This window comes from Homalodisca vitripennis, chromosome 7, assembly GCF_021130785.1.
Source record: "Homalodisca vitripennis isolate AUS2020 chromosome 7, UT_GWSS_2.1, whole genome shotgun sequence".
NCBI classification, from domain to species: domain Eukaryota; kingdom Metazoa; phylum Arthropoda; class Insecta; order Hemiptera; family Cicadellidae; genus Homalodisca; species Homalodisca vitripennis.
This window is the reverse complement of record NC_060213.1, coordinates 83,139,031-83,165,784: the sequence shown is the minus strand read 5'-3', so window position 1 is coordinate 83,165,784 and position 26,754 is coordinate 83,139,031. Positions and strand designations below refer to the sequence as shown.

Sequence of the window (26,754 nt, the reverse complement as noted above, 5' to 3'; positions counted from 1 at the left end):
AAGAGTGCACCTCTAGTCTAAACCGGGGCAGGTAAAATAAAATGTCAAATGTTTTCCTCTCCCCCTCACTCTCTCTCCCTCCATCCCTCCCTATATCTCTCTCTCCTCTCTCACATTTTAAATAATCGGCTGCCTCACGTTGAGTCTACCATCAGTACCATCGATAATATTCCAAACAAGAGTTTTGAAAAGTTAAAAAAATATAATTTCTGTATTTGGAAGACCAGATGGCCGATTTCAAACTGTTGATTTTGTTGACAGATTTTGATGTTTCCGAGTGAAATATCTAGCTCTGCGTATGTAGACAATACCTCCACATGTCTGCTTGTCCAGTCGTCGTCCTTAAACTGTACATACGTATAGACATTTGAGGTTATGTTCGGTTTGTTACCTATACCATGACGCTCGCCCGGAACATTCCTAAAACTTGCGTGGAGACTTATTGACGCTGGTCTTGTAGATGAAGCACAAGGTGATGTATGTTACTACAAATATAACGAATTTGTTTAAAAAGTACTAAAAAGTGGGGGGGGGGGGGGGTGGGGGGGGGGGGGGGTGGGGGGGGGGGGGGGTGGGGGGGGGGGGGGGTGGGGGGGGGGGGGGGTGGGGGGGGGGGGGGGTGGGAGAAGGCAGTTCTTAAACAAATCCAAACAACATGTTATTTTTCACCTATATAGGTTGTAGCTCTTAAACAAGTAAGTTAAAAAGAAAATTGCCAAGAATAAAAATATTTCAAGAAAAAATGTAAAGTTGGCAATCATATCAGAAAAAGTAGCAACATTTTGAAATTATAAATTCATAATTTTAATTGTCACTAAAAAGTAGGTGAAGTAATCCTTAAGCTTTCCTTAGTCTAGTCTAGTCATGAACACTCTGTAAAAACTAAAATTATTAGGAAAGATAAAATGTTTGTGAGGGCAAATCCAAAAAATCGTGACTTTAATTTTGATATTCAGTTCAAAATTAATGTTATCCAAAATCTAAGTTTATTTTCATTTTGTTGGGTACAGTATTAAATTACAACGTATTGGACACTTTAAGCTGTTGGTTCCATTCAAACTATTCCTACACTCAAAGTTTACAATAAATCAATGTAAGAGGTATATCCAGCAAGTAAGTATACTGAGACTCTCATGACTAACAGGATTTTTTTCAACGTGTTGGCTACACTGCCATGTAGCCTGATTCCTCCCCTTGCAACGAAACTGGTTCGTTTTGAAGGGAAGAACTCTTGTTGTGGTTTATAATGAAATAAATACTGCATATGGTGATAAAGCTATGAATAATACAAGTGTGTCCAAGTGGTATTGCAAGTTTAAAAACAGTCGTACTCTGTGCATGATGGACAGAGGATCGGAAGAGACCTTCAATTGTGACTTAAATTCTGGAAAAAAATTGAAAATGTGCTCCCTAACGATTTCAGATTAACTGTGCATGAACTTTCTGCAATATTTCCACAAATATCCAGATATCTGCTACACAAAACCATCACACAAACTCTCGGATATCGGAAACTTTCAGTGAGGCGGATCCCAAAACAGCTGACAGACCAATCAACACAAGTTGAATCAAGTGGAGGCCGGGCAAGAGTTTTTGAGACTACAAATTCCATGGAAGATGAATTTCTCCACTCCATTGTTTGGAATTATGCAGTGTTTACCTGAAATAAACCTCAACTGGAGATTTTTCCTTTCAAACGAGATAACAGATGACGCCGTAATTTCTCACTTGGAAGGGTATTGGATTGACATTTTTCACGAAACGTATGCTGAATCGATACTGCCCTTGAACCTGTCTCATTGCGGAAGGGAGGAATCAGGCTACATGGCAATCTAGCCAACATGTTGAATAAAAATCTCTTCACCCGTGAAAGCATCAGTAAACTTACTTTCTGGATATGCCTCGTACAAACACCACTTTCATCCTACTTTCTGGATATGCCTCGTACAAACACCACTTTCATCCTACTTTCTGGATATGCCTCGTACAAACACTTTCATCCTACTTTCTGGATATGCTTATACAAACACCACTTTCATCCTTTGCAGAGGAGTTTTACCTATTTGATAAAGAACTTAACGTTTTATTGTCACACTACATTTTAAAGGGAAAACAGCTAATAATCTCAAGTCCAGATCTGCTTAATGCATTAATTAGAACACAGTGATATTAATAATCAACAATATCAACATTTGCCCTACGCTAACATAATAAAAAAAGTGGCTCACAGCCTAAGTGTGGCATGTTGAATGGTTTATACTGTCGTATCAATAAGCTATGCACTACTTCACTTCTCAGTGTAGTCAAGCATTTACCACTGTCACAAAGATAAATTAATTTTTAAACAGAACTTTCTAACCTGCTGTAACAAAATAAAATCTGACGGTTGTACTGTTCTCTAAGAATATGTTCAATAAAGAATAATAATAATAATAATAATTTTCAATGAACTCGGTGCATCTCCTTCCACAGGCTTCCGCACTCACTTTGATACTGAGCATAGCACACTTCAACACTGTGATTTAGTTTTCAAAAATTCAATTATTTAGCCTGTTTACTTATGTAAACTGTTTTAATTGGCCGAGGGTAACTACGCTTTAAGGTACTTGATTAGCTAAAGATTTGGCCACTTCCACTTTAACACAGATAAACCCGCTTTTGTGTGCGAATGCTACATCACGTATATTTGCCTAGTTACGGAATCTTACAGCTGTACACTGGTGACTGTAGTAGAATTTACTTGGAGTAAAACGATTTTTACAGTGACACTGTTTAATTTCTCTCTAATGGTGAACTACGAAATGAAGCACATTGTGGTTTTTTACCATGTGCAATTAACAAAGAATGTTGTTTACAGTGCGTTTTTCATGATTTTATAAGCCAAAGGTGTTGTTAATAATTGTTGCACAAAAAATAAACCAAAATAATAGTAAAGAAAAATAAGATATATACCGGTACAATACATACTTAATTACTTTTACTATGAATAAAACAACATTAACTATTTTATATAAAAATGACAGACTAAACTTTATAAAGTATTTACAACCTACAACGGTGACTAATAAAAACTCCCACAATCACTACTGATTTTCCTATCTTGATTTTCCACCCGACAGACTCGTTTCAAACACAAACAAATAATTAAAGGTATGCAGCTCCGGAGACGAAGTTTTAATAAAATTCTATCGCAGGCGGGGAGTTTGCAACAATAATCTTCATTAGAGTGATGAATATTCATGGTTACCTGAGCAGTTTGAGCCGCTCGTGTCCGAAGTTAACACTTTGGTGAACTTGGTGATGTTTGTGGTGGGGGTGGCGGGAGGGGTAGGTGGAGGGGGGGAGGACTTGATGATCAGATCCATCAGGCCATGTGTTTGTCGTACCTCCTCCTTCACATACCTGGAATAATAGTCATTTGATCAGTCATTTGATAAAGTTGTGTTTCTCAATGATTTATGCAGGCTTTCACATGAACACTATTGTAAATCATTACAATGCATGTTAAAAATCTACGATTGTATGATAATTAACAACCCTATTCTACCTAGGATGGACAAAAATTCCTTGTCAGTGATACAAAATTATACTTTTTATTTAAAATGAATATAGTACACTCAGTCCAATAACAAAAAGTATACTGAAGGATAGTACAACACAAGAGTGCGCTGAAATTAATCTTGTCACTGACTTTTAACATTAACTTTCCACTATATTTTTTTCCTTTTTACTCTAAAAATAGAAATGTCACATGTTCAAATCTCATATTATTGTACTCAGCTTTTTACATTTCATTATTTATCAAGCATTTCTCTTGTTACCATCATGATTATCCATAAGTCCAACATAAAAATATTCACTAATGTTCGGCCAATTCCCATTGAGTGACATGCTTGTATAGGAATGAAACATCATGTGATTTAAACCTATATGTCAGTTCATTTTCGAGATATGGTGCAGGCAGATAGATATAAAATATTTTTCAGTCTTTTGAATTATAGCCTTCACTAACACTCAGCCAATAATAAACAAACAGTAATCCAAATACAAATAAATAAACAACCATGCAAAGTTCAAATTAAATTTTAAAATTAATTTCAAATCAAATGAAAGTAAAAAGTTAAATATGTAATGATTCAAGCTTGGGCTGTAATAGTTATACAATTTTAAGACATTATTAAAGTATCTATTCAAATGCAGCAAAAACATTCATCAATTTAAAGAGAGCTTCACAACCAAACACACAACTTTTCAGCAAACATATTTATTCTAATTCTAATAATAGTATAAATTTGAAAGTGTCTTTGTTTGTTTGTTTTACTTTTACGCATAACTATTCCATCAAATGTACTGAAATTTTACATGGACATTCTTTCCTGGGATGATTATAGGCCTATTCTTATTTCAAAACTCTCTCCAAGCTACATCCCGCTGGTCAAAAAAAAGCAGCAAAAAATCCCATCTTGGTCTCAAAAGTTGTATAAATGAAGTGAAAGAACCCTGTTAAAATGTAATCAACTGTAATATGTCTAATTAATTTAATTATAATTTTCTATTTGTTTACATTTTCAGAACGAATGCATAACAAAAGTAACAACACTTCTTATTTCAACTTCATGGCAACAAGGCAAACCAATTAATTTATTCTGGATTTACTTAATGAACTAAATTGGGAATATGTGCATGTTACATACTAAATTTGATTTCCTTAGACATTGCGAGACAGCACATTTACGAAACCAACACAGAGGGACTGGGCATTAGCTTGATTCAACAAACCATTCACTTCGTGACTGCAATTTGAGGAAACAAGAGAACACAGTGAGTCTGTGATTATAGCAAGTGGAATCATGAAGCAATACACGAGACACTAAATGCAATTTTTATGACAGAAAATCGTCGAGGGGACATCGCATCCATTTCTCACTGATATACTGAGGTATACGATACTGAATAGGTATATAAATACTGATAAGATTCCTAGACTGGAACGAAGAAATAGTATGATATTGGGAACATAGATTGGGAAGCAAGAACATGTACTTTACTGTATTATGTATCATCTTTATATTTGTATGACAACTATCATAATCTAAGTACATATTAAAATGTGTTGGTATTATTGATGAGGATTTTAGTTTTTAATTTTCAATAACAATATTTATATCCATACAATTTGGAAAACTGTACTGTTTTGAATCCAACCTCATTACAAAATGATAAATGTTTGTTTCTCGAAGCAAAATAGCAAACTCCAATTTTGCGTTGGAAATATAATCAACTAAAAGTGCAAAACCTAAAATGAGAATTACTCACAACTTTGCTTAACCCTTGATCCTTTCAGTCACGAATACTGAAAAATGGGTACCTGATGTATGATATATGACTAATTCAATTTTTTAAATATGATTGGACTCCATCACTTACATCTCTAGTGCTTTCATTACAAAACCTATCTATGAACTTTGACTTTGAAGTTCCTTTACATTGGTCAAATTAGTTCAAGTGTTACTGAAATCGTGGGAGCTAATCAATCAAATACACAGCATGTTGCATAGCAACTGAGGGTGAAGATGCAGGTATGTGCTGGTATCTGCATAATTGTGATTTCTAAAAGAAATTTCTTTGGTCTTTACGAGCAATATAGGTTAAGCACAATTATATCATTGTTAGCAACCATATATTTGTTGCAATATTATCAATGCAAAAGTTTTAATTGGACAGTTCCTAAAATGATATAAATTAAAACATTTAAAATTTATTATCCTCTTTAAAAAAAAAACATTCAAATTTGACCCAAGATCAAATTTACAAGTGGGTTTCCTGTAAGAGATGAAAAGCAGCACAGACCCTAAATTAATAAAAAAAAAACAAGTTAAACTTTGAACTAGTTGTTTTATATACTAAAAATCAATGTTACGTTAAGTTAAAAGTATATACATATTTTATCAAAGTTAGAAATCTGACTTAGTGAATAGTGTATATTTATTATAACGCTGTAGTTTTAAATAATAAATAAATAAATAAAAATGCCTTTATTTCAAGCGTCTCTCAGTGTACAACTGTTTTACAGAGTAACTCAAGTCAAACTTAAAATTAAAAACTACACATTATTTTCATGGTGCACATAAATGGTAACAAAAAATATAATTAAGACGTATTCATAAAATGAGATTTTTACTCTAGACTTAAATGCTAGGATGCCCATTTGTTTGAGGTCCCCAAGGGAGGTCATTATAAAGAGTAGGGCCAAAATAAGAAAACCCTTTTCTAACCCACCTCTAGTCTGACCTTTTGGAAAATGGAGTAGCGCATCCTGCCGGGTGCTTCGCAGAGCCACCCCCCCACGAGCAACGAGTCTTTCCACCAGGTACTGAGGCTCCTGCTGTACCAAGACCCGGTGGATGAGGTTGCAAGTCTGCATCCTACACACGGCAATCAGTTGGCAAAAGAACCGGCAGCCTCACGATAGGCAGATATACGCTCCCGTCTACGAATGTTGTAAACGAAGCGCACTGCGGTGTTCTGCAGCCTCTGCAATCGGGACATTTCCTCCCTGGTAATGCTGTTGCCGTATGCAGGAAAACAGTAATAGAGCACTGACAAAACTAATGACTGGACCAGCTTGCAGCTTAGCAGATTCTGGCAGTATTGATCGGTACCTGTACAGACCTCGCAGCCTTCCTAAAGCCAACTGGGAAACATGAGTGATGTGATCTGAGAATGTGAGGGGCCCCTGTCAAGCACCACTCCCAAAGTCTTGACAGTATCACTCACCATCAACATTTTGTCACCAAGTTTAACGTGCATATCTCCAAGCAGGATTTTTTTGACAGACAGTTGGCGGGGCAATATGAAGAATCATGCATTTTTTCAGCGTTCAACTTGAGACCATGCTTCCGTGACCAATCATCTATTCTCTCCAGATCAGAGTTTAACCCCTGCGAAAACTTGGTTAATGGAATCTGACTCATAAGAAAAATGCAATTGACAGTCATCAGCATAGGCATGCACCTATGCAGTGACTTACACAGTTGGACAGATCTATCTGCAGTGTAAAAGGGTGAACAAAATGGGCCCCAGACAGCTCCCTGCGGCACTCCCCCTTAATTTCTCAAGGGGAGGTGAGATATCGGTAACCCAGCTTCGTCACCTGCAGTCTTTTTTCCAAGTAAGACTTGAACCAGACAATTGCACTCTCATGGAAGCCGAAGTGCTTCAATTTCGCAAGGAGCAAACTATGGCTTATGGAATCAAATGCCTGCGAATAATCAAGCATGATTATAGAGCTACACCTGCCGGCGTCCCTCGACCCAAAAACATCTGCAAACATATTCAGCAATGCAGTGCAAGTGCTGTGGTTCTTTCTGAACCCTGATTGCAATTTTGGAAGCAAATTTTCATAATTAAGGTATTCAACAATCTGGCGAATTGCTAATTTTTCGAGTACCTTGGACATTGCTGGCAAGACTGAAATTTGGTCTTAGTTCACTGACATTTGAGGGATTATGTTTTTTTAGACAATGGATGAACTATACTTTTTTTCCATGACTGTGGGAACTCACCTTTTTTCAATGACGTATTCATTAAGTGAGTTATAGCTTCGATGGCATATGGACTGACGGCTTTTATCATTGCAATGCTTAACTTGTCCCACTCCAACGGCTCTAGAGGTTATTTCATTTAATTACCGATCTTACTTCATACTCTGATACTTCTTTGAATTCAAAACTCTTTTTTCGCCATTGTATATCTCTTGTTGTATGAACTTATCAGATCTTCTTTTCACTTGATAGAATGATCCCATATTTACAAAGTACTCATTCATTTCACTGACCTTAAATGCTTTTGGGGGGAGAGATTATTATTCTTTTTACCAACAATATCGCTTTGCTTCAGACACCTCCAAAAAGCTCTTGGATCCTTACAGTCTGCCAGTTTATCTGCGAAGAAGTTCTTTTTTTGCGTTTCTTATAGCCCCATTCAATCTATTTCTCGCTTTTTTATACTCCGTCCACTCAAACTCCTGCCTACTCTTTGCAAATTTGCTCCTTAGTTTATTCTTCAATTTTGTTAACATGATCACTTCCTCATTTCTCCAGGGGCTTTTTTTCTTTGTCACTCTTTTTGTAACAAGAGGTGCCTGTGCATCATAAATATCTATGATCTTGGAGGTTACAAAAGCGTTTATGTCCTCCGCATTATTCATATCTTTGGCTGCTTCCCATTTAACATTCTGTAGCATTGCAATTGCGTCAGTTTATATTAAACTTTGAAAAATTCTCTGTATGTCACAAATCTGGCGATACATTTCTCTCTCTTCAGTTTCAATGTACAGTAAATGAGTTTTATGATCAGCTGATGTTTCATTTTTATGTAATCCGTTATTAGTTGTAGCATCAATAACGTCACACTCTCTAACTGCATTGCTTTATTAGTTATATTATGTGATCAATCAACGTAGCAGATCTGGCAGTTACTCGTGTCGGTTCTGTTATGTGTTGCACGCTGTTATAGAGTTTTAGGAGGCGACGGAGATATTTGGTTTCATGGCAGGAATTTGACAAACAAATCTATATTGAGGTCTCCTAAGCATACAACTGAGTCAACCTCAATTGCAATGTCTACAAAAAGTGTCTGAAACAAAGAGCCGAGACAAGGTGTAGCTCACATGCGGTGGTCTGTACACTACGGCTACACAGAGTTTAAAACCCCTCTAATCTTGAGTATCAAGGAAATCAGTTCTATGCCTGGATCAACACACTCGTTATTTGGATCCGCTCAAGACCATCCCCTGTTTAATGTAGAGAGCGACGCCACCTCCAGTGCCAACTGCTCGTCAGCTCTCAGGAGAGTGTAACCAGGTATCTCGTAATGGTCAGAGGGGTACTTGGACTAAGCCAAGACTCTGTGACGCCGAAAATATCAAAACCGAAATCAGTTGTCAGTGCAGACATCTCATCAAAACCCGTATTAAGTGAGCGCATATTCAAATGCGCAACACAACAGGTTTCTCACCAGTCCGTTTCCCCGACACCCCTGGGGAAGCCGGTCCCAAACCTCCCTCCTGGGATGGTAGAGGGCTCAGTTTCCGGATCCAACCCCAGGGTCAGAGGATCCACCTGGGAAGTCGTAGCCGCCGACCTCCCCATCAAACGCAGTGCCGCCGGGATCACCGCTCCAAACAAGGAAGCCAGACGCGCCACACCCTTTCGATTGAGATGCCTCCCATCGCGGGCGAGATGTCCTCCGCGCCACCCAACAGTTGGCCTCCACGAACATGACCCCAAAATTGTTACACATCAGATCAAGTTGTGTGTTGAAATCGTAAGAGAGCTTTATAACCAATGTCAGAGCGAATTATTATGCTGTTTACATATATTTTGGAATTTGGAAAATGAGTTTTTGCAGTAAAACAGCAAATCAGCCCATGTCATGGAGGGCCTCGCGCTTACCATGGCCACCGTTGTATCCTGGACCTCCCCTGTAACCCACATCCCAGGTCGTTCGTGCCAACATGGATATGAATTATATCAAGACTGTAGCTAACATAAGCTTAACAATACTCTCTTTAAGTCACGGATTCGAGCGCCTGGATAACATTCCAGAAAGGCTCCTTTCTCTAACAAACCAGGTCCTACATGACGGATCATTGAGTCACCCACAACTAGAACATTCTTTAAACTTAACTGGTCAGTTAGTCACGACATTATTAGTTTCTAGTGGGTAACAATATCTGTAGCGTTACATTTCTCTTTCTTCTACTGCCAACTTCAGTACCCATGCTGTCACGAACACACCCAGGAGCAGCCAGCGGCCCCAGCATTTAAGCGTGTCAAATGTTTTCTTATTTCTAGTCTTACGCTTTCTTAGATTAGAGTTGTTCTGCAAGTCAGACACTTCACATGCTTGCACATTTTCATTTTTCCGAAAGATGGTTCCGTAACGGTATTGTTCACAGTTTGTACTAAGTACTGAAACCTATTCCTACAAAAACTAACATTCGGAGTACCCAACCACACCCGCCTTTTAACCGCGTTTCTTAGACCTAACAGAGGTCCAATTTTCACTAACTTTTTTTTCCTGAAACTTGTTTTGTGAGTTCCTTGACAAATTTTTTTTGAGTCACTCATTTGTTCAGAAGGAACACTAGGAACTGATTCATTTTCAGGGCAGGTCAGACGAGTGTGCCTGCGTAACCCCCACCACTCCTTCAAATTTACAATAAATGTGAGTTGTCTAGGCAATAAAATTGTAAAAATCTGCTTAGCATTAACTAAAACGTTAAGTCCACACTCAAATGAGTTGCTCTGTTGGAAACATGGCATTTCTAGAACTTTGTCTTTACCAATATTGAACACTTTGGCCATCGTTTGAGCAGAAAGAGCATTTGAGCCTGCTAGCGAGTCAAAATGGAAAGCTTTAACATTCCTCCAGGTCACAAAAATAACAGGCTCCAATGAGAACCAGAGTCCTGATTTGGGCTTACAGAGTTACTCAAACAACAAAATGCAAACTTTAACATGGAGGGCAAATTTGTTCAAAGATGGCAGGAGCATCCACTGGATCGCAGAGTTTTAACAGATGTGTTTGAGAGGGTCCTAAAAATATTATCTCATCCTTATTTGTTACACTTGATGACATAGCATCGAAATATGAGTTTAAGGTGTTGTCATCAGTCCCACAAGTTCCTGTTCCACGATGTTTCTGTATTGCTCTCCAAACATGCTACCTTATCACTAAGAACAACAATTTTACTATTTGCAAGAGCTACGGCATTACTTAAGTTAATGTTTTTTTTTCTGACAGCTGAAAATTTCTTTCTCTTGCATTTTTTAAATCACTTAAAGCTAAATTCGTTGCTGATTCAGCGTCTCGACATTGAGTTACATAATCTTGAAGCCTTTTTTCCAAGTTACTTATTTTATTTTATTTTTAAAACTAACAACTTCTTCATCCACTTCATCCTGAGAATTTTGAATGAATTATTTATTTCTTAGCCGTTAGTTCCTGTTGAATTTCAAGTTTTGTCTTTAATGACTGTATTTCACAATGAGAAGATTTCTAAACACTTCACGCTGAGAAACAATTTCTGAATTTAGATGATCAGTCCTTTGCATTAGCAGCCCAATAGTAGATACCAGAATCATTTTAAGTCTAGATCAGGATAATTTGCTGTCAAAGAATTAATTTGGGAACTAAGATTTATAATCAACCCTTCCATGCTATCATCATGTAGGGCATTGCATTGATACTGACTTCTTGTCATTACCATTGTGATACTATAATACGAATAAAAACAGTATTTAATTTAACAATCTTATATACACAGAACAGGACAGGAAATTATTTACAAGTACATTAATTATATTACAACATATACAACAGCATAATAAAAAGTCCAGAGCCGAAATCTCCATAAGCAGTCGAAGCGATGAAACAATCCCGATGAGCCAGTTGCAGTCCACCTCTGTAGCGGGCAGCAGCAGTTGCAGATATCGCGCGGGCGCCTGCAGCTCCAGTGATACCGCTGTGACTTGTGTGTAGTGCAAATAGCAGCAGGAGAATTGCAAGGCGAAAAGCGGCAACGACGATCTGGTGTTCGCCGAAAACGGCAAGCGCCTTCAGAGTCAGTACCCGCAACCCAAACAGGTAAATTTATGGCTCAACCGGACAGATTGGCAGCCTGCAGATCTGTGACGTCGGAGCTCGTCCGTCAGTCCCAGATATCAGAACCTCAACACGAGGTCGATCTCCACAGCAGGTTAGCACAGCACATTAATTTACTTACAGTTCGTGCTTCACAGAGCGAGATACAACCGGTTGAACGTCAGTACCCGTAAATAGCGTTGCCAATGGCCAAAACACTGTACAGCTAGTACGAACAGTTTTAAAAACCCAATAAAATAACGAGACCAAAATAAACACCAAATTTCAGTAGCAGCCAGTGCTACCAACTCCCATAGATTTATAACAACTACATAGATATTATGTACAATCGTCTTTATATCAATTTTTAAAATGTACTGTACATAGGACATTTCACCTACAAATGTAATGCAAATAAGAGTTATCAATAAAAATCTCAAAATCAATATTTGTACTAAATGAAAGTGTTTCCATAAAACAATATATTTCAATTATCTAACAAGTATTGCAAGTATTCACTCAAACAAACTTTGCTTCTAGGTTACAAACATTTTTAAAGATTTTCATATAATGCCTAGGTAAATAGCAGAAGCATTATCGAATTAAAATATCTGATTTTGTTTATTTACTACCACATACGTCTATATTTGCAACTTAGATCGTTCTTACAAGTATGTACAAATAGCATTCAATTATTTTATCTGACTCTGTACTTGTCAATACAGTTGTAATACTAATTTTTATAAATACCGACAATATAAATTTGTTTTCTCCGCTACGTGTAACACTAGTATTAATAGAACATTCTCTGTTTAGTTGATACTTGTGACACTGCCTGCTTCTCAATGTTCACTGAACTTGAAACATGTGCGGGCGGACAGTGCAAGTCCACCCACTGGAAAATTCCCGTTGAATAATATAACTGAGCATATAATGCTGTACACAATTTTTAATTTGGTTGATGTAAAAAGCTTTTTTACCCAAGATGTGCCTTTCAAATAAGGCTTTTGTGAAACATATTTTCCACTTAGATTTTTTTACTCCGGATACATGTTTATAACTAAATACATTTATTATATCAATAAACACTGAAAGCTACACCGATTATGATGGTATTTGTCTCTTTAGTTTTAAAATTTATTACAACTTTACGAAATATTATAAACTTTCATATAAATCATGATCGCCTGTCACAATCAGACTAATGAGAGGTACCATTCTGACAAACTACTTTTCTTAAAAAACTATATATATTTTTACTGGTACTACAAAAACCATAACAGTTTGTCATAATATAAAACTGCAACTCATTGTGAAGAAATCAATAAGCAACACGATAAGGTAAGTATAAATCTTCTATTTCATATTTATTCTTGAAAAATAGTTTGCAAAGCCACGAAAATAATCTTTCCACAGTGGAGGTTTACTATTGCCACTTCTAGGGCTATCATTCATTTAGTAACTTTAAATATTATTTGTATAAACTCTTCACAGGACAAAACATCTTTAGGGAGGTCTAGCCAGATATCAAAACAATACCATTTGTTATTTTATTCTTTTAAATGTTCTTAACACCAACTCTTATGTTATGGTCCAATATTTTTCTTGACACCCAGCCATGGATTCTAAAGGTTCAAGTTACAGGATTATTTATACTATTTTTTTCCCCACGGACATTTTTGTTTCCCAAGGTGGACAAAGTCTATAACAGTGTTGTTAATCATACCACATTTGGTGGCATGACCTCTATCTTAATACTGGACATGTCTAGTCTAAGAAGCAATACTTGTTTCTTGCCCCTGTACAATAACACATATTCAATTGTTTAGAATGTTGGTAATTTATTCATAACTTTTTTGACATGTACTATTAATGTTGACTAAGCAGGTTGTACCTGTATTATGCTGTTCTTGCATTGCATTTTCTCCGTACTGTAATTTGAGCTGCTGAATCGATCGTTGGCCTGCTCTTGTTTTCAATATTGGAGGAGGGGATACATTACCAGGAGGTCTCAGGAGTATGGAATATCCCATAAAACAGGCAACTCAGGGGACTACTGTTTGAACAATTTGGGAATATTGACTGAAAAACAGTTAGTTTATTTAAGAGCAGCCTCCTTTCATTTTCTTATCTTAGACAATTTGATATGTTTTGCAGTGTAAACTTGTAATTAAGTAACCAAGAAACAATATAAAATTTATATTTTATGAATAGTAATTTGTGTCTATTATAATATTCATACCATTAATATTTAGTAGTGTTAATGTTGACATTCAAATTCAGAAAGACTTTAATAAACGTTACTATTATTATACTGACTTTACAATACAAAAAGTTTTCAATCAGGCTCTTTCAAATTTATTATTTTACATTTCAACCTTAACATTACCAGTCCCTCACCAATATGTAACAATTAGACTTCAATACGCTTCAACATTGATCATTTTTTTTATCATAAAGTGATATGACTCTGTACTGATGTCTTCAAGATTTACAAGTACAAAATTATTGGCTGAGCAGTAGCAAAACCTATCACTCAAGGGGCTGTCTGTCTGTCTGCACAATATCTCAAGAATTTACAAAACTACAGATTTGAAAATTGGCATGAAGTTTCATTTCTATAAGCAACATTGACTTCGATGATGGTGCGAGTCACTCCATGAGGTTTTGCTGAACGTTAGTGAACATTTTTACATTGGTTTTATGAGTAACCATAATGAAATGAGAGAATCACAGACAAATCACATGAAATGATTTATTCACTTTAAATGTTGTACGCACCTCAGTGAGGGTCAGTATAGCAGACTTGTTTTAGTATTAATTATCTTATTTTCACCGTATGTGTGGTAATTAACTAATTTTCCTCTACAGTATATTTTAAATATCAAAATCAGATCTACTACAATTCTGAACTGTCTGATTTTTTTCAAAACTCAAGACTGGTGATTAAAAAACTTAGAATATTTATATAGTGTGAACATACTGCTAGTGCAGAGGTTCCCAAACTTTTTTGGCCCACGGCTCCCTTTGAGTACAGACATGGCTTTGCGGCGCACCTAGTATAATTTTATTCGTTTTGCATTGCACTTACATTGCAATAATTAAAATTTTAGTATAAAAATTTAATAGTTATTTGTTATTATACTTTACGTAGCATTGTTAATAAGATTGTTATTACTTTTTTAACACACACACCTGGTTTACCTTGTTCTTACAACGGTAAAAAACATCATTAAACACACAAAAAGTTGGGATTGTACTTGATTTTGTCATCATCATTCATCATCGTCAGACGTTTCCGTTCTCACGGCGTCGTCGTACACAGCCTCCTCCCACTTTAGTCTATCCTTCCAGGTTCTCCTCTTCATCCACCTGTATTTTCGGTAGTCCCCTTCTCTCTATGTCTTTCCACACTTGGTCCTCCCATCTTCCTCTCGGTCTTCCTCTTGGTCTTCTTCCTCCTTCCTCCTTCTCCAGTGCTATTCTAGGCATTCTATTATCTCCCATCCTCTTCACATGCCCCATCCACTGTATTCTTCTTCCTTCCATTGTCTCTTGCAGTGAAACTACCTTCAATCTTTCTCTGGTTATTTCGTTCCTTATTCTATCTCTTCTTGTAGTCTTCTCTATCCCTCTTAAAAATATCATTTCTGCAGCTTGCAATCTGCTTAAATCATTTTTAGTCCACGTCCACGTCTCTGCTCCATATAATAAAATTGGTTGGAAAATAAGATTTATACATCAATACTTTTGATTCTTTCCCAATGTTCCAACTCCACACAATCTTCTTCACCATATTGAAAAACTTTCCACTCTTCCATATTCTGTTTCCTATCTCTTCTCTTATTGTGCCCCTATCTGTTATGATACTTCCTAAATAACAGAATTCCTTCACCTTTTCAAGTCTTTTTCCTTCAACTAACACGTCTTTGTTATTTCCATCCCTTCTCTCTTACTTTCATTACTTTACATTTTTGTATGTTCATCTCTAAACCATATTTCTTCGCCACTTTTTGCCCATTTGTTTAACTCTCGTTCTAACTCTTCTTCCCTATTTTCCCATATCATTATGTCATCCGCATATGCTATTGTCTTAAGTTCTTCTGCTCCTCTGTTTCCTTGTACTTCTAGAATAATTTCATCCATTATAATATTGAAAAGGAAAGGTGACAATATGCTTCCCTGCCTTACTCCTCTCTCTGTTTTAAAAGTTTCTGTATATTTTTCTTCAATTCTCACCCTGTTTTTACATATGCCGTACAGGTTCTTTATTCTTTCTACTATTCCCTCACGCAATCCTCTCTTTCTCATACTCTCCATATCCTTTCTCTCAGTACCTTATCATATGCCTTCTGTAGGTCTATAAACGCTACCATTGTATCTTTTCCGTATTCCCACCTCTTTTCTAACACTTGTCTCATCACAAAAATAGCATCCACCGTTGACCTACCTTTCCTAAAACCACATTGCTCCTCTCTTCCTGTTTCTTCCAGTACTGGTCTAATTTTCTGCAAACAATATTTTTTCATAAATTTTTTGTGTATGGCACAACAAAGTTATTCCCCTGTAATTCTCGCATTTTTGCTTATTGACCTTTTCTTAAAAATCGGCACTATTATTCCCATTTTCCAGTCTTCTGGTATCTTCTTTTCCTTTCCACAATCACTCTCATCACTCTGTACAACCATTGAATTCCCAATGGGCCCGCCGCCTTTATCATCTCAGCCGTCAGCTCGTCTATTCCCGCAGATTTCCCCTCTTTCATCTCTTTAACCGCTTTTCCAATTCGCACATACTAAAATCCTCTTCATCTTCTGTCTCCTCTGTCATATCTCTTCTTTCCTCTTCATTTTCTGTTCCTTCCAGTAGTTCCTTAAAATACTCTTTCCAAGTCTTCAAAAACCTCTTTCTCCTCCCATTTGATTTCCCCTGGTTATCAAAATGTAAATTTTGATATAGCAACCAAATTTCCTTTTCAATGTTAAGCTTTGCTCTATTACTTGGATTATATCACTGCAACAGCGGAAAAAAACCACACTCGCAAAGGTAAGAACTTGCAAATGGAATAACTGCACGCAAAGCCTTTTTGCTCAACAGTAAAAATTCGTTTTCAATATCATTCCAAAAACTCAAACAGGGATTGGGACTGAAATTTTGATTTCAATGACAAGTCCGTTGAAAATGTCAATTAGCTGTTCTGCTTCTTCATTGCTGAAGTTTTCAGGTATTTCAGTTTGAAAAGGGTCGTTTACCCACTGCTGCGCTTTGATTTCATCTTTTGGCAGGTAGTCTTCAAAATAACTTTGTACTCTAGACAAGTGCTGAGTCAACATTGTTTTCATTTCTTCTTTTCAGAGTAAGATCGTTTTCTTTAAGAAAACTGATTCAAAGTTGAAAACATCGAACAATCTCCATTGTTCAAACTTTTTTCCCAAAGCACAAGTTTTCTTCTGAATGCTTCAACTTTACTGGTCAATTGAAAAAATATCCGTATTGTTCGCCTGCAAAGACTTGTTAAGAATGTTCAAACGTTCAAAAATATCTGTCAGGAACGCCAGTTTAAGGAGAAAACTTTCAATCAATAAACATATCAGCAAGAGCATTATTGTCTTCACTCAGAAAAATGTGGATTTCTTGCCTCAGCTCAAACAATGTGTACAATTACAGTGTGTCCAAACAGCGTTTGGGGCTTTTTCCCGAATGCGACATTGCAGTCCTTGGTAGTGGCCTGACATTGACGGCCTCCATCAGTACACACCCCAACACAGTCTTCCCAGTTAATATCATTCTCCGCCATAAAATTGTTAACAACTCTTTACCAGAGGTGCCTCCTTCAATTTCCTTACAAAACAACAATTCTTCTATCAGCTGGTTTTCATTCACATACCTAACGTAGCAAATTAAATTAGCGTCTTTGTGACTGTCAGTAGCCTCGTCTAATTGAATTCCGAACTCTTTACCTCTCAAACTATTTATAAGCTGGTTGTTAATGTCCTCAGATATGTCATCAATCCTCCTGCTTATTGTATTGTTTGACAGAGGAATTTTAAGAAGCTGCTTCCCTGCATCCTCGCCAATCATTATCTTAGCCATGTCAACGGGCAGCTGGTAAAATAAGCTCTTCGCAAATGTGTGAGGCTTTTTTTTTTCATTTTACAATGTGATATGCCACTTTGAATGAAGCTAAAAGTGCATCGCTGTTAGCTTTGGAATGTTTAAAAAAAGAAGCCTTTTGTTTTTACTGCCTCAGTTTCCTTTCTTTTAAAGAACTCTCTTGGTTTCCCTATCAAGTTTGAGTGGACAGTTTCTAAATGCCGTTTTAGTTTACTAGGCAGCATAGATTCGACTGATAAAACCTTCATGCAAACAACACATTGCGGGCACTCTTCATTATTAATTTCAATACAAGAAAAACCAAAATCTAAATACTTATCGTCATATTTTCTGTATTTTGGTTTACGGCTTCCCTCAGCTGCCTCGGCATCGCTCTTTGCAGAAGTTGACGCGAAATCACTACTTTGTTTACTTCCTTGTTCAGTTTTATTTGAAGATAAGAATCTTTTCATTTTAAAGAACAATATACTAAACAACACTAAATAAACTGAACAAAACTACAACTTCACTACTTTGATTATTTACTTCACTTGTGCGATTGTCACACTGTGTGTAAACATTAAACTCGCAACTTAAATCTAAAACATAACCTCAACAGTTAAGCTAGACTGCAAGTAGTAGTAGCAGACTGTCCTCCGGGAACATACGACGATTTCCGAAAATACACGAAGGTAGTTCCGTTGCCTAGCAACGAGTTCCAAGAAACAGTATGACGTACCGAGATGCAAAGCTCTGTTGTCTGACCTTGCCTAGTTGTTTTGTTTGTGCAACCGGCGGCTGGGCCAGTAAGTAAGGTTCGGCAGGGGAAGAGAGGGTAGTAACTCCAAAGCCGCGCGCATAGACTGGTCCGCACTGTATTGTAGTATGATGACGTTTAGGACTCTTTGGTAGACAACGGCGGCGCACCTAGCACTAGCTCGCGGCGCACACTTTGGGAAACTCTGTGCTAGTGTTATCTTCAGCTCAGTTTTTGGAAGAATTAAGTCTTCTAAAAAAAAGTTATTCTTTTCTCTGTGGTACAAAAATGGTTTTTAGATCGACAGACAGATCAGGTTTCACTTCACCTAACCCCTCAACTGATAAGAGGGATGTTTCTAATGGCGTTGGTCCTAAATCTAGTGACACTTTTAATGTTATAATATATTAAAATGTTCAGCGCCCTAACGAACAAAGACGACTTGCTTGAGTTCTTATTATCAGAATCTTGTTTTCTGGGCCTCTATGAACATTGGTGCTCTAGACTAACATTTGACATGTTTACTAGTCAGGACTTTCAGTCAGCTAGTTTGTTCTGATGAATAATTAATCAACTAGGTAGCTGAAGTGTCCTACTGCAGCAAGGAATTAAATTTCATATTTCTGACATAAATAACTGTTGCAGTAAGAAAAATACTGAAGCAACAGTAGTTCTATTGAGTGAATTTATTATAGTAGCACTGTATAGCCAAAGCTAAGCTAACCACTATCCCCTCCCTAGAGTGAATACAGACTTTTTTGAGTCTGAACATTTACTCGATTATCTTGATCAGTTTAAATATACTATTATTTTGTACAATAACTTTAACATCAATGCTATAAAGGTTAACTCTTCCAACGTTTGTATACTTATAGGAAATTCTAATTATTGAGATATACCTAGCTTCTATAGAACTATAGAATGATACATTTAGTACCCATTATTTTCTAAAACCTTAGAATCCATAACGATCACCTTGTGAATAAAATGCTGAATAGTATTTTAGATCCTTTATCTCTTTAAAAATTCTCAATTAGGTTTCAATCAGGAAGAATTACTCTGGATAATTTCTGAATTTTGGAGATCATTTCTTAATGGTTTTGAAGCCAAAGCTGCCACTGTGGTGACCCTTTTCAATCTTACCACAGCCTTTGACAGTGTCCTTCTGGCAAACAAAATTCTGAATTGGCTGTTTTAAAATCTGACTGACTGAGCAAGTATGTAGAGTGTGCATTTGTGGTTGTCTCTTTGTATATCATTCAATCAAGTTTGGGATGCCACAGGAAATGTCAATCGAGTCTGGTGTGCCACAGGGAATGATACTTGGACCCCTGTTGTTCTTTATAAGCATTAATAATAAAGTTCTTGCAAAGTTAAGGCCAATTTTATCATGTATACTGATAATTCTTCATTGTTTGACTCTGATAGCAATATTAATAACTTAGGCAACTTCTCTGACAAGGCCTGCCTTATGTCTGGCCACACATATGCATACATAACGCAACACATTTACCTTAAGATCTGATTAAACTTGCTTTAAATTAATTTAAGACACAGATAATATTATTTTCTTTACAATCTTGCAACTGCACTCTTTACTGAATGTAAAACTATTAGAAACTAGTAGTTACCCACAACTTTGCACCCAATTTCATAGGCTTTGCACATGTATGAGCACTTGTGGTTCAAGTGAATAATATTTCTGACACTAATGTTGAATTTGCCTAGTGGCCACAAACAAGAAAATATGTGAAAACTTGTATATTTATGGCCATTGTAATGTATTATGTGGCCAGTCTTAGTATTTTTTTTTTTTTTTTTGTACCATAGCTGATAGTGCCTTGTTTCCCCCAAAGAAGAACATATATACATGCACAGGTCTGAGAAGCCTACTTCTGTCAAAAGACAACTAAGATGAGTTTTATAACAGTCTTTATATTTTCAGTAAAACTTAGTTAGTAACTTTGTCTTTGATATCTGTATTACAGTACTGACCAAGCACTACATACTTAATACTTGCTACAATGTACAGTTAAAGTTATATTTTTTAACTACAAGTTAATTATCTTATCTAGTTATTGTCTCATTTTGTACTCAACAGTGATTGCAAAAAAGGTTGAATAAGAAGTGTTGTTACTATCAGGCTTACTCTATGCTTACAAGAATATAAATTTAAACAAACTGAAATAGTGGTTAAATTAATTAAACATACGGTTGTGCTGCTATAAAACAATGTTTACACAGAATAGTTGATTATATGCAACAGGCTCTTTTTATTTGCTGTAATGCAACTTTAGAGTCCAGTGGGGCAATAACAATAATAATAATAACAATAAGCCTATATGTTAACCAGGAACCATAAGAATGTCCAGGTAAAATTTTAGTACTATCAGTCCTGTAGTTTTTACGTGATTGAATTACACATGGATATCATTAGACTTTTATATTATAGTACAGATTACTTTAAAAATATAAGTCACTTCTACAGTGGAGTCCCGCTAATCCGAAAACGTGTAATCCGAACGTCGGTTAATCCGAACAGGTCCAGGAGGAATTATTTATAACGATAATGAACAGTTACAGGAACTAATTACTTAAAAAATGAAAATGGGTGCATCATTTCGTACATAAACAAAGAAAACTTTAATAAAATAGACATAAAGTATTTTATTAAGACAAATTGTGTACGGTACAGTACATAAATAATGAAGTTAAATACAGTACCAAATTGAAACTTATAGGTTAATAATATGAGTTAAATTACTGTATTAAGAAACGAAATCAAACAAAAATTGGACGTACAGTACTGATATTATTATTGAGTACAATATTAATTGTTAAAAGACATAAATTCAGTTATTGTCTTCTGTCGCGAAGAGAGTCTATTGGATGACGCGTAGTTTCGCCATCGTGTCATAAACATGATATCGGCAGGTGTAGCAGTAGCCTGTTGCTCTAAGTATCGTAGTGCAAGGTTAAGCGCTGCTGCACCGTCTGCGTGTGGCACCAACTCTCCTTTATCACCCAGGTTCTCGTCGTCGTCCCGTAGCGCGTGGACCCGTACAATATCCAGTACGCTCACATTGCTTAACAATAGAACTCTCACACTAAATACGGTAAATGTGTTTAGTATTCGCAAACACGTTTATTTGTCAAGAAATACAATGCAACAGTCAGAAAACATGTTTTAATAAACAATGTTGATAATTCTATAACAAAATAGACCCATTCTCAAGTTTAAAACCGTATTTTTCTGTAATTCTGGCTAATCCGAACAATCACATAATCCGAATAGGGCTCGGTCCCAATTAGGTCGGATTAACGGGACTCTACTGTACTTCACAACTTTTCAAAATAACCAAAGAAATGTTTTGACACTCTTGGTTATTACCATACCAGCAAAAGAATGCATCCTTTATAATCTTTTATTAACTGTGTTTGTCACAACCTTGATTAAAGGTCAAAAACTCTGATCTCTACACTTTTATACACAACAGATCGAGGATTAATATACTGGATGTCAAGAAGAAGAATAACCTTCCAATTTGGTATATGTAAGCTTGCTCTTCTTAAACTCTCTTGTTAAAACATTACATTTTTCATCTTTACTAAAATAATCATAGGTACCCAACTGTAACCAAAAACATTTTGCATCATTTTTCGAATGTAACTCAGTACCCATGGCGCAATAAATGTACTGTATACTAACCAGCAATGGTGACCAGTCTCACTGTTATGTGTCCACGACGCTATCTCCCGTATCTTGTCTGCCAGGCAACGCTTGGACGGCTGGGGGCAAGGCTCGTGTTGCTCCTCCAGCAACTCTTTCATAAGCTTGGTCAGTTTCCTACGGCTTCCATGGACTTTCCGGATGATGTGTGGAATCACTGCACATACAACAAATAGCCTGGTCATAAATGTGGTAATAAATGTCAAAACTTAATTGCAGATACCTTTAAATTGGTTTGTGTTACACTGATTAATATATCTATACTTAAAATAAGCAACCTGATGGATCTGATGTTGTCTCAGACTTGACTCCTGGAATCGTGTCTGCCACATGGTAGTGCTCTCAATTGTGTACTTGATGAGACAATGAGACTACCACGTCAACTATTTATAAGTGTAACTGATGTCGAAACATGTGTAGTCAGAGTGCACATTCAGTACAATAGGATTGCACTTTCTCTTCCTTAACGCTGCAACGAATACTTTATTATTTCTCTTTCCTACAATTGTTTACAGTTTTGAAACAATCAATGAACCCAAGTAAAAAATTTGTTCTTTTTTCCAGTTTCTGAATGAAAGAAACATTAAGCGAAGTAAAAATGTTGTGGATGATGCAAAAATTTAGTCTACAACAAAAGGGAGGGGGGAAGCAGCTGGCAGTGCCGCTCTGAATCTCGTCTCGGTAGGCCTGTAAGCGGTCTCTCAAGAAAACTATGGGGCTATTTGCCCCTTTCTACCCTGTTGGCATGGTAATGCGGCACTGGAACTCACCATGTTATAACCTAGCATAATCGGTTTCATTTTTCCTTTATCAAAGTATGGGTCTGCTCTCTTTACTCCATCCGTTGGCAGTGTGCTGGAGTCGTTTTGGAGGCCCTTTCGGGTGTTAAGTATGCAACAGACAATGGAGTCCCTTGAAACATGTGTCCCATCCCAATAGCAGGGACTGTTTCATGGGGTGAAAGCAGGTGACGCCAATGGCCCGTTTATCCATGGACATCGGTCGATCCCCTGGAAATCCTAACCGAGCTAGCTGTTCCACCCGTGTGTTTGGCATGAAGCGAGAACAATGTTGGTGAGTTTTGCATCATTTCTGCTAAAAACCCCTTACCATAAAATATGATCAAACCCTCCCTTCCTTCTACGTGTTTTGCTCTGGAACTTGTTTTATTCTTAACTCGGTAATATTATAAACCTTTCATTTGCCTCCAAGCTGTCTCTGTTTGTTTTAATTTTTATTCTAATTGTACTCTCTAACTTATTCATGGTCCTCCGAGTTGAATTGAATTAAAGAAATCAAATTTAAACACAAAGCATTAGAGGATGCTTCATGGACAGCCCTTTAACTCCCTCAGAAAAGTGATCAACATTCTGTGGATTAATACAATACCAGTGTCAGGACGTTTCTCTGAGGTAAGTCAGAATAAGTTTTCTCTGAAAAAATTGTTTTTAAGTTGGTACACAAATTAAGTAAACATTAACAGAAAATATGTTGAAAAACAGTTTAAAGTTTGCTGTTTCCTTACAACATACAACACTGCTTCAAACATTTTAATAACTCATCACAGTACTTACTTTCTGGACAAATCTCATAAAAATGTTTACTGAAATGTTCTTTTGGCAATAGCAGGAGCAGAAGTAAAACTAAATAATGTGAGTTGAAACATCTTATTTTTCAATACCTCCCCTACCTAACAAAGAGGATAGATTCCAATCCTCAAAACATTGTGTTATACCTTTTCCTTTTATAATCTATAACGATGGCAAATGTCCTGTTATCCTTTTAAACCTTCCATTGTCAATAAAAAACTTTAAACAAAGAATTTAAAACATCTGTTCTTTACTTCTTTCTCATATCGTAGTAGAAAGGTCACACTAATAAACCAAAAATTGTAATTTATGAATATTTCAAAACAAAAACTTTACTTATAATTTTTATATGTTACATAGCAGTGTATAGCATAGCATATGTTATAGCAGTGTACTCCGATCCACAAACAAGTACATGACTAGACTTACTCGATTCATGGACTAGTTTCCTCTTAGCACCTCTGGAATCCTCGTTTTCGTTGTTAGTTCCTGAAGGCGTGGTAGGACTGGAGGGTAGAGGGGCGGCAACACTGATTGGCAGGGTGCCCTCCCACACTGCTCTCCGCGACAGGAACAGTTCTGCTATGTGACTGCCCACTGTAACACAACTCTTGTCTGAACATAATAACCCATACACCATACAATAGACTATATACCTCAAAGTACAAGACTATATCAAATTACATGTAACATAATCTTATCCCTTTGTATACTGTTAGAGGAATATCTCGCACATTAAACCTAATTCTAAACTGAAGCAAAATACATCGCAGTATCTCAGAACAATGCATTATATTAACCCCTTGCGCTCGAATGGTCAGTAGTACTGGCCATGCAACGTCTTCAGACAGCCCGTTATTAGTTTCGTCATTGCTTGTCCTCGCCGCTCGAATGGCCAGTAGTACTGGCCGCGCTAGTTCCACTCCCAGCTAGTCGCCATGTTTGTATTACTTTCCCCCAGCCAGCTCGTAATTCTTTTCAAATAACCTTTGTATTAGAAACACAGGTATTTTAAAAATGACGTAAACACCATTTATATAATACAGGTTGGAGGCGGCTTGTAATTATATGGAATCCCATTCATGTTATACACAAAGATGCCATAGAAAGGGTTCAAAAAAGATTTTTACGCTACCTCTATTATAAATTGTTTTAATATTTATTACATATTTGATTCCTTATGAAGAGCTGATGAGTCTGTTTGGGTTTGAGAGTCTGAGCCTGAGGAGGGATGTGATGGAGCAGATGTTTTTGAGGGGCCCTGGTTTCAGGGACGGGTGGACAGCGCTGAGGGTCTGGGGGTTATAAGTTTTAGGGTCCCTAGCTTTAACAGTAGAGGCAGGCTACTGTTTGAACTGCCACACGTGCGGACGGTGGCGCACGCGCGTCCTCGCCTCTGCTCCGGATGGTGAGATCACATAATATGATGCTTTCAGGTGGAGGTGATATAGATATATTTTTTTGAAACGGATTCTACTTTTAAAAACAAGTGTCTAATGCTTCTTAAACTGAGATCTTAATAATTATGTATAACATTGCTATTTATTAATTTATTTATGAAATTGTTAAATTTTTAGAATAAATATATTACACAACATATTGTTTTTGCTTTTTTTCTGCATGTTGAAATGTACAACTTAAAATATGTTACTTGTTTGTTGATTATTAACTAAAGTACAATTGATTTATTTGTGAATTCCAAATGCATGTTATACTCACATATTGTTGTTGTTTATATATTGTTATTGTTATTTTTTTTTTTTTATTCTGGCCATTTATTTATTGTTGTTATTTACTTATTGTTGTTATTTATTTGTTGTTGTATTTATATATTATTTGAGTGAGTTATGTCTATTTACATAAAGGATATATATGCGTGTGTATTCCTTAAAAATTAAGGTGTAGGTATAATTATTATCAAGTAGTAGTTTCAATTATTATTGCTTTTAAAATTTATTGCTTGTTGCATGTGGTTGGGGACTTTAACCCTCAATATATTGTATTGTAAATAAGAGAACTGCCCCAATGTAATATTGGGTTGTTACCTGTTTTTGGAGCATGTAAAATAAAAATTTAAATAAATAAAATAAATTTATAGATAATTAAAGAACAACTTTAATGAAACTAACTTATTCTAAGATAAACAAACTGTTTGTTAATGGTTATTTTTATACATACATTTTTAAATTCAATAATTAAAATAAATTGCTGAAATTACAATTTGATATTTACATATGACACAGTCATAAAACGTTTTCCAACATTTTTAGTCTTTGAACTTTTTTGGCGGAGTGGAATTTTTTTAAAACATAATCCCATGTGAAGTCCTGAGTTGTTAGGACATGTTTTTGCAGTAAAATTTGCTGCGCGTTTTCTGTCCTTGCCAAGTCTCCTATCACTACAAACTACGCAGTCCTTAGTCTTGCCACCATCAAGTGGATATGGGATGTGCAATTTTCCGTTTAGTCTTTCTTCTTCATCTGAATGTGGAAGGCCTTCCTCTTTTCCTTGAATTTCTTACATCTCCCACTAATTCTTTAATCAACATTCTGAATTTTCTTTGCCGTATATTTTCTTCACTGCTATCTGTATCATCTACTGACAACTCACCACTGTCCTCTCCCACACTGTGTTCATTTTGAATATCCTCTTCATCATTTATGTTTTGTTTCCATTATACGATAATCGGCGTCTTCACCCAATTCTTCACAGAGTTCATCTTCAAATTGTTCATTGAAATTGGAATCCAAATCACTATTGTATTCAGAACCACTGTCTTCATCAATGTCACTTTCATCGGCCAATATATTTCTAACTTCATCAGAACGTAAACAGTCATCCATTGTATATTTATTAAAAAAATATACAATATTTACAAAATAATAAACGTAACAAATTGTATTGTTCACAAAGCCTACTACAAAAGAACTGTTCCA

At 36.3% G+C, this 26,754-nt stretch overlaps 1 protein-coding gene across 1 annotated transcript in view; it reads right to left on the bottom strand.

Moving 5' to 3' along the window:
* Positions 1-420: 420 nt before the first annotated feature.
* LOC124366797 (chromatin assembly factor 1 subunit A-like) overlaps positions 421-26,754 on the bottom strand; it is a 51,506-nt gene continuing 25,172 nt past the window's right edge. Inside the window, exons 11-14 of the mRNA XM_046823399.1 lie at positions 24,248-24,415; positions 22,209-22,386; positions 3,248-3,402; positions 421-485 (exon numbers count right to left, since the gene is read on the bottom strand). Of these exons, the coding sequence (XP_046679355.1) occupies positions 421-485; positions 3,248-3,402; positions 22,209-22,386; positions 24,248-24,415 (566 nt within the window). The remainder of the gene's footprint in view (positions 486-3,247; positions 3,403-22,208; positions 22,387-24,247; positions 24,416-26,754) is intronic.